The sequence below is a fragment of the Diachasma alloeum genome, unplaced genomic scaffold, assembly GCF_001412515.2.
Source record: "Diachasma alloeum isolate Michigan unplaced genomic scaffold, Dall2.0 Dall_scaffold_01162, whole genome shotgun sequence".
NCBI classification, from domain to species: domain Eukaryota; kingdom Metazoa; phylum Arthropoda; class Insecta; order Hymenoptera; family Braconidae; genus Diachasma; species Diachasma alloeum.
The window spans coordinates 51,784-60,980 of record NW_021681272.1 but is presented as its reverse complement, the minus strand read 5'-3'; the positions used below and the strand labels follow the sequence as shown (position 1 = coordinate 60,980).

The 9,197-nt window shown below is 45.6% G+C and overlaps 2 protein-coding genes across 2 annotated transcripts; both read right to left on the bottom strand.

Moving 5' to 3' along the window:
* Nucleotides 1-970: 970 nt before the first annotated feature.
* Nucleotides 971-2,118, bottom strand: LOC107045987. The gene is made up of 3 exons (XM_015268411.1): nucleotides 2,108-2,118; nucleotides 1,376-1,890; nucleotides 971-1,281 (listed from the first exon to the last, which is right to left on the bottom strand). Exons 1-3 carry the CDS (start codon nucleotides 2,116-2,118, stop codon nucleotides 971-973), a joined length of 837 nt encoding a protein of 278 aa, XP_015123897.1.
* A 435-nt stretch (nucleotides 2,119-2,553) lies between these two features.
* On the bottom strand, nucleotides 2,554-3,579 carry LOC107045986. Its single transcript, XM_015268410.1, has one exon. It carries the CDS (start codon nucleotides 3,577-3,579, stop codon nucleotides 2,554-2,556), a length of 1,026 nt encoding a protein of 341 aa, XP_015123896.1.
* Nucleotides 3,580-9,197: the final 5,618 nt, after the last annotated feature.

Sequence of the window (9,197 nt, the reverse complement as noted above, 5' to 3'; positions counted from 1 at the left end):
AATGGAAACAGAAAGCGGATTAGACAATAGACGGGTCGGCCGAGCGCGCACAGGTAGTAAGAGGGCTGCAGGTCAGTTGCGTCCCGCGGTTAAGAAAATGTCCGAGTTATTCATAGTTAGACATCTCCAAATATTCTAAAAATTTTACACAATACTTTTGAATGTGTATCCTTTCCGAAAATGAAAAAAAAAATCGATTTTTGAAAAATTTTAAACCAGAATGATCCCTTAATTCACGGACCTACTCTGTTATCCATGGGCACGTAAAGGTAACTGCCGGCTGACACTCGCGGGTCAGCTGATCACGAGTTGGCCATGAATTTTGGAGATCACGTGATTGATCTCAGCCTCGTAGCGTGGTTACTTCTCGCGATCGCGAACATACCGCCCGTCTCGTTCTCCTTTATCAGAACGAAGCAGCTCCGTACTCTGAAACAATCTTAAACGGATTAATTTTGTCAACGACAATTTTTTATTTCGTGAAGGGCGGTTCGCCGCCCGCCATGGCATCTCCCACGCATAGGGGGATTAGCTTCACGATGAGACGCGTGTATGTAGAGGTGCTCGTCGTCAGTTTCACCGATCTGACCATTCCATCCTCGTCCGGGTAAACTTCTATGACTCGTGCCAATGACCATTGGCTAGGAGGAGTTGGCAAGTCCTGAATAAGTACGACGTCATCGATTTTCAGGTTTTGCTGGTCTGTCTTCCACTTCTGGCGAGTTTGCAGCGCGTAGAGGTATTCGTGGCGCCATCGACTCCAGAAGTTCTCATTGATGTTTTGGATGAATTCCCATCGAGACAGTCTGTTGACGTTCAGGTCCAGCGTTGAGTCTGCTGGTACTGCATTCAGAGGTCTTCCTTTCAACAGATGCCCAGGGGTTAATGGGGCGATGTCGCCGGGGTCATCATGGGGGAGTCCGATGGGTCTCGAGTTCAGGTTACACTTAATTTTACACGGGAGTGTAGTTCATTCCTCGAATCTTGGTGTACGCTCGTCCAGGAGTCTTTTCAGCAAGGTTTTTACTGATTTCACTCCTACTTCCCATAATCCACCAAAGTGCGGTGAGCTGGGTGGTATGGAACGCCACGCGATTTTCCTCGTTGCGATGGTGCTTCTCAGCTCCTCATTCTGCTCGAGTTGGTCCATTTTCTCGCGTAGTTCGCGCTCTGCTCCTTGGAAATTGGTCCCGTTGTCGCTGTAAAGATCAAATGGGAGCCCTCGGCATGATGTGAAGCGGTCTGATGCAGCCAGGAACTTCTTGGTGGAGTAGTCGGATACTAATTCAAGGTGTATTGCTCGGGTAGCCAGACACACGGAGAGTGCAATATAGCCCGTGTATGCCTTATGTCCTGGACCTTCGGTGGTACGCACATTCACTGGCCCACTGGTCCATCCCTGTGTGGGTGAATGGCGGGGATGGAGTCACGCGTGGAGGTGGCAGCGCTGCCATAATTTGATGTGCTGGCTTTCCATCGAATCTAATGCACTTTACGCATTTGTGGATGTGGCTTTTCACGAGTCGTCTTGCGTTGATGACCCAGTATCGTTGTCTCAACGTGCTGAGTGTTATCTGGAGTCCGCCATGGAGCGTTCGGCGATGCGTGTCGTCAATGATGAGGTCGGTGATTCTCCCTGCTGGTAGTATGATGGGGTGTTTTTCATCATACAAGATTGCAGCCTTGGCGATGCGACCGTTGACTCTTATGATGCCCTTGGGGTCCACAGCAGGGTGTAGACGTAGAAGTTCATCCTTCTGGGAGAGCGGTTGTTCCTTCTTTAACAATTCCAATTGTTTTGCAAAGGCATCGGCTTGTACCTGGCGGATCCAGAAGTCATGTGCCTTCTCCAACAATGCTTTGAGTGTTAATGTTGGTTGATTTTGTCGTCTGTTAAGGAATTTCAGACAGCAAGCAGTGATCCCGAGAACCTTCTGCCATGATGATACTCGAAAAGGGAGGTTGGCTATCCCTCTAGTCGTGTGGTCATCAATCACCTGGATGTTGTGACGCGCGGTGCAACCGATGAGAGTTATGGTCTCGTCTGTAACTGTTTGAATGAGTGGATTATTAATTTGGTGGGATTGAGACCACTGACCTGACTCACGTTTCAGCCATTTGGGTCCGCTCTACCAGAGCTTGTGGGCAACTAGTTCAGCTGGCAGTACTCCGCGTGAGGCACAATCTGCTGGGTTGGATGAAGTTTGCACGTGGCGTCAGTTTGCCGTTGGAACTCGCGTCTGAATGTCAGACACTCGATTTGCGGCGAAGGTCGGCCAGTGTGATGAATGCTTCTGTAGTCATGCAAGGACGATTTGTGAATCACTTCAGGCGTACATGGGTACTGTGTCCAGTTTCATTGAGTTCTTGATTCTCTCTAGCACTCGGGCCAGTAGGTGTGCAGCGCATAATTCCAATTTCGCTACTGTTTGGTGTTGAATTAGGGCAACCTGGGATTTGCCTAGGACTAGCTTGACATCTGTAAGCTTATCGTTGTCTCCGGTGACTCGCAGGTAAACTGCGCAGGTAGACTCCAGTCACTATGTCGTCAATCTAGAAATCATTCTCGAGGATCGCGGCTGCTCGGAGGAATCTCCCGCGTTCATCCGCAGTCAGTTCTTTCAAAGTGCGATTGGCTAGGTACGGGGCTGGTGCTGTGCCATGCGTCACTGTTTGCAGGTCATATGATTTCACTTCCTTGGAGCCTGGTGGTTGCCATAGAATTCTCTGAAGGTGTCTCTCCTCGGGAGTCATGAGAATTTGTCTGAACATTTTTTCAATGTCGGCGCGAAGGGCGCGAAGGGCGCGAAGGGTATGCATTCTCCACTTCAGGATGACGTCCATCAGGTCGGGCAGCAGCTGGGGTCCGACGTGGAGGTGATCGTTGAGTGTCGATCCGTTTGTGGTACGGTTAGACGCGTTGAAAACGAGTCTGATCGGTGAGGTCGTGCTGTCTTTTCGAAGAAATGCATGGTGTGACAAGTACACTGGTTTTTGGTCTGGTTGATCCCTGCTTGGTGACAATGACATGTGCCCCAGGTCCAAATACTCTTGAAGAAACTTGTCGTATTCGGCTTGGTGTTGCGGTGTGGCTCGGAAGCGATTTCTCTGGATTTCGAAACACTTCCTTGCGATGCTGTATGATTCTCCAATGTCGACAGGTAGCGCGCTCTTCAGTGGGAGATGTAATGAATACCTTCCACTCTTGTCTCGCGTGTGGGTAACCTTGAAATGGTCCGCGCACTCCTGATATTTTTTACTCAGGCTGACGTGGACTGAGAGCTCCTCCAGTTCCCAGAATTTGCGGATCAAGTCGTGCAGTGGCTCTCCGATTATGCAGCGATTCAACGACGCGTATACTTGCTGGTCCTGAGCTCGTGTAGTAGTTTGTGGTCCAGAAACTACCCATCCGAAAATTGTCTCTTGTGACATGGGTGTGCCAATTGATCCTTTTCGTATTCCTTCCAGGATGATGGCCGGGTAGAGATCCGCGCCATTGATCAGGTCAATTTTCCCATCATCAGTGGGGTTGGGATCTGCGAATTTGAGTCCACGTAGATGATGCCATGTGACTTCCATGGGGTCTCGTCGTGGTGCGTACGAAGTCAGCTTGGGCAGCACATGGGCGATGAGGAGAAGTGATAGTTCCTTTGCGTCATGAGGTTCTATTGCGCATTATATCGCTGCCTTACACGAAGCTGTTTTATTTCCATTAACTCCCGAAATGGAGATGTTGATCTTGATTCTTGGAGCACGTAGGGCTTGACTCGCGGACTCACTGATGAACGACTACACGGATCCTTGGTCGAGGAGAGCTCTTGCTATGATTGAGCGCCCGTCGACCGTTCGTAGGCGTACTCGGGCGGTAGCGACGAGTACGGAGTTGATTGACGTGGTCAGCTGATTGCTCTGACAAGCTGTTCCTCGTTTCCTCGTCTTCATCAGAATGGCTGCTGGTTTCGCTCTGTTCCTCTAGACAGGAATTTTCCTCATCACTGGTGTCAACTTTTGCGTGAGATGCGTTGAACTTAGCTTTCTCAGTTGAAGATCTTACTGGTGATGAACAAACAAGGGGGTGGTATCTCCTTTTACAATTTTTGCACCTTCCAGTGTGCTCACAGTCCTTGACGCCATGATTACCTTGGAGACAATTGAAACAAAGGGAATTAGTTTTGACGAATTCACGCTTGTCAGTGACCGATTTAGCTTTAAATTTGAAGCAAGAGGTTAATGAATAGTTTGCTTTACAATGAGGGCATACAACCTTATCATCAGCTATTGCGTGCATAACCTTGTATGATGACTTGTTCGTTGAGCGCGTGGCAGTGGTACTGACAGAGAGTCGATCCAAACGTTTGACGCGTTCGTCGAGGAAGTGTGCAACTGCTGTGAAGGTTCGGAATACGTTGACGTTGTTGATGTTGAGCTCCCAATGCTTGCGCGTCTCGTTGTCCATCTTGTTGACGGTGAGGTAGACCAGGATGTCGTCCCAATGTTCAACTTTCCTCTTCAAGTTAGCGAGTACTTCGGGAGCACTAATGGTCTTGTCATAAACGCGGCGTGCCTCATCAGACGTATCGTTTTTTATTTTTCTAATACTGAATAAGTCCTTGAGATGAGTCCAAATCAGTCTGCTCTCATCATCATACCGATCATTCAGGAGCTTCCACGCTCAGGCGTAATTTTCTGATGACCCGTCGATATTTTCGATCAATTCAAAGGCTTCTCCTTCTAGGCATGCGCGAAGAACAAAGAATTTCTTTATGCTCGCCAAGTTGGCGTCGTCGTGTACAAGTTTGCCATAAATGCCCTTGAAATTATTCCATTTAGAAATATTCCCACTGAATTTCGGGGCTTTAATTTTCTCAAACTTGAAGAAGGAATCCTCCTGGGTGTGATCACCAACTGGAGCTTGAGGAATCACCGGAAGTAGTGTTAGTTTCTCAAGGGTTTCGTAAAGTAAATCTTATCGTGCGTATATTGAGTTCCCATCTGGGCGAATTCCATGTTGATGAAATATGAAGCCTTCTTCTCCTCTTCAGTTGCCAATCTGTGAAGACGTCTGTCCAATACCTTGATCTTTAGGTAATAAGTCTCCAGTGGTTCCATTGCGACCTTGACTGCGCTCAAGGTCTTACGCTGCTGAGGTAAGGCTTTTTTTTTGAATCCATGAACCACGCATTTCAGCGAATCGAAACGCCGAGTTTGCGTTTCTAATGTCTCCTCAAACGTATCGTCGTCGGCGATGAGAGACGCATCAGCTGCGGACCGGAATAGACTCATTTTTTTGTTTTCTTCACTCGGGAAAAAATTATTAACTATGAAGAAAAGAAAAATAAGAAAAAGTCACTTGATCATTCGAGCAGCACAACGTCCAGGGTGCTCAGCAATGCTCGAATCTCGATCACTCACAGTTATTCACCTGTCACTGAATTTTTATAATTTGAATTTACTGAATTGTACGGAGGGACGTTAGTACGTATGCGGCACTGTTCAGGTATTTTATTGCGCGTGTGGCACACGTGGTTGTGATACGGCACTGAGTGCCGATGCGAATTGAATTTCACCGGTGAGGCGCTACGGAGTTTACCGGGGAAATAGCACGGAACTTTCCGAATGTACACACGTGGTCACGCGTTTATTAATTTGATAATTTTACTCGAAAAAGGTCTTCTAAACACTCTAGACTGATGGTTAATTGCAGTACCTCGATAATCGCGGTGAGGTCCTGCTAAGCCGTACTCAATTACAATCAATTTTTACGAACGAGAAATTTATTCTCGGCACGTGGTCGACGCGTTATAGTTCGGTTGCACGTTAGAATCTACACTCTATTCCACGATTTTCATACACTATCGACGGGGTCGACCGGTAAACTCTGATTATTGATTTTACCCAGCTATTCATCTCTAGCGAATGAGCAGATAATCCCGATTACTTGTATTTATTTAATGTGGTAACCCGCGTATCCGGCTCGAAGGACCATGTTCGATATCTCTTTTCGGAATTGACTTTATATTTATTTTTACCACGGATTGTACAATCACGAGGTGCCGGGCAGGGTTTGATACATTCAACACAATGTAATGTAAACAATATTTAATTGCATAACTAATTAGTACACTCTAGGTCTTTACAACGAACGCGAATAATAGATTTAATTCACGGAGCTACTCTGTTATACATGGGCACGTAAAGGTAACTGCCGGCTGGCACTCGCGGGTCAGCTGATCACGAGTTGGCCATGAATTTAGGAGATCACGTGATTGAACTCAGGCCCGTGGCGCGATTACTTCTCGCAATCGCGAACACTTACCCATACATAAGAACCTCCCCACAAAAATATTTGCCAATCGAACTTGTGCAACGATTCGCGTGTAAGCGATAGGACAATGCAGTCTGAGATATCTTGCCGTTCCATCATTAATAAATCTAGGAATTTTCAATTGTAATGAATTTGACTCCATGTATCTTTCAAGATTAAATGCCCTCAAGTTTTCACTAAATCTAGAAATTATTAAACTTTCATTTTCTGCCCAAATATTTGGATCGGAAACTGTACAGAGAAATCCCATGTCCATTCTCTCCAAGATGACTTGAAGATTAGAGAGCCAGTTAAACTGCAATTTCTTAGAATCCTTGTTTAAAAGAAAAACCAAACGATCCCAACAGACTCGAGGAATCCACGAGCTATCCATCATCTGTAATTTAATGGCCGAGTTAATTGAGAGGTCGAGGGCTTTGATTGCCAGGTGTTTGAGGCCCAATTCAAGTCTGAGAACAAAACCTGGGGTGTTAGGAGGCAGAAGTAATAACTGTTTGAAGAAGTCGTTCTGAATCTTTTCAATTGTGCCAAAGTGATATACACGCTAAGATGGAACGGCATAGAGGAGGGTCGGCGTGATCATACTGTCAAAAACCCTGAGCTTGGTGCTCCAAGCATCGGATTTTGACTTAATCAGAATTGCTTTGGTAGCCCCTATCGCAGCCTTTACCTTCTTAATTGCATGTTTTGCTGAGAGAAACCCACTCGTATTGCTCTCAAGTAAAACTCCCAGATATTCAAATTGGTTTATGGTCTCCATTGTTTGACCCTCATATTTAAAAACTCCTGTATCAGATTTGTGGATTCGCCCACTCGTTCTGAAAGGTAGAAAGCTTAGTTTTCGATGTATTTACCACAAGACCGTTTAACTGACAATAATCCCTGAGTGTATTAAGATTTTTCTGAACGTCTAAAGGACTGTGACAGAGTATAGTCATATTGTCTGCATAGGTCGGCATCAAGAAATCCATCCGCGCATCAATACTGACCCCCCTGAAACCTTCATCCCTGAAGTAGGCCTCAAAATCTGATACAAAAAGAATTAAAAGTAGGGGGCGCAAAATCTCTCCCTGCAGCACGCCCTCCGTGATGCCGAACCTATCCGTCGAAACACCCACCAAACTCCCCTGAGCAGAGGCCTCGTTATAGATGAAAATTAAAATTCTGAGGATGTTGGAGCTGAAGCCCAAGCCGAACAATTTCGCCCATAGAATACTATGAGGGACAGAGTTAAAAGCCCTCCTGAAGTTGATAAAGAGGGCCCACACTGAGTTACCGGATAGCCTTGGATGCATCTGTATCGAAGTCAGGAGAGCGAAAATCGGATCCTCAGCCCCTGCCCCTTCGAAATCTAGCCTGAGATTCTGGAAGAACCCCACGTGACTCCATCCAGGTTCCAATTCTCCTCGCCAGGATCTTCGTGAAGATCTTGAGAATACTGTTCGTGAGAGCAATCCCTCGATAATTGACCGGGTCCTCTTTAGGGCCCTTTTTATGAATCATTGCTAGAGCTGCGCATGGCCAGGAGTCAGGAACAACACCAGAGTCAAAAACATTATTAAAGAGAGACAGTAAAAGTTACCTGCCTGACTGAGGCAAGGCATTCCAACACTCGTTGGGGACTATGTCAGGACCAGGAGCTTTATTGTTTTTTAGAGGAACTGAGGGCTAGTTCTAGCTCAAACATTGAAATTTCCGCGTTCAAGAGGGGATGGCTGGCATCCGAGAAACATAACTGATATAGGGAGCGCGGAGGATACATCTTTCTGTAAAATTCTTCGCATTTTGCCGTTTAAATTATATTGGTTTCTGAATGTTTCCTCGCCACTTCTTTAACTGCACGCCAGAACTCATGAATATTCTTAATATTAGCTGACCTTAATCTCATGTCTTCATAATAAAATCTCTTCTTGGAATCAATCAACTCTTTGAAAATTTTCCTGGATATCTCATAACGTTTTAATTATTCCTTAACCAAATCTTTATCGTTTTTTCCTTTGTTGCTTTTGTACAATTTCAGGTAATGTGTAAAATCATACTGAATCCAAAGGCCAGAGAAACATGTGGGGTACCCAGGCAAAAAGAGGAAATATGTAAATGCTTCTAGCCCATATAAGCTCGTGTTAGCGCATGCATTTGGTGCATTTCGTCTATTTTAATTCTAAATAATGAACATGCGTTGGTGGGCGGGAATTTCTATGAAAGTAAAGGGAATATCTTCATTCCTTTGTTTAAAAAAAATTAATTTTCCTTCAAGTACTTGCGATTTTGGATAAAAATGCTGAATTTGATTTTCAGGATCATTTTTGGATATTTCGAATGTTTATGAAAGTTAGCTTTCTGATGGTTCTTTAAATGTGACGTTTCCAATGATAATCAACAATAAAGAGCTAAACGTGGTTCGTGTGGACGACGGAATTTTGAATACGGAACCGATGGAAAAACCCGTTTCAATAACTCGGAAATCGTTTAACGAAAATGTAAATGGCAGCAATATCACCCCATAAAGGAACAAAGGGGAGAGAGTATTAGGAAAGAGTTTAGAAAGTAGTAGAGAGTAATAGGGAGTTTGAACCTCTTGACTCTGGTAACCTCTCTGTGGCTTTCCTGTGCACTTTCTGTGCACTTTCTGTGGTTATCTCCGTTACTCCCCCTTGTAATATGAAACAACGACTCTCTGTCTCTCTCTCTCTCTCTCTCTCTCTCTCTCTCTCTCTCTCTCTGTCTCTCTGTCTCTCTGTCTCTCTCTCTCTCTCTCTCTCTCTCTCTCTCTCTCTGTGTCTCTCTCTCTCTCTCTCTCGCTCTCTCCCCCTCTCCCCCTCTCTCCCTCTTTCTCTCTCTCTCTCTCTCTCTCTCTCTCTCTCTCTCTCTC

Excerpts from the sequence above, each read along its gene's own strand:
- LOC107045987 (XM_015268411.1), bottom strand. Across the intron at positions 1,282-1,375 it reads GGACCAGTGGGCCAGTGAAT|TATCCGACTACTCCACCAAG; the intron begins GTGCGTACCACC and ends ACCTTGAATTAG.
- LOC107045986 (XM_015268410.1), bottom strand. The coding sequence starts at position 3,579 with ATGGAAGTCACATGGCATCATCTACGTGGACTCAAATTCGCAGATCCC.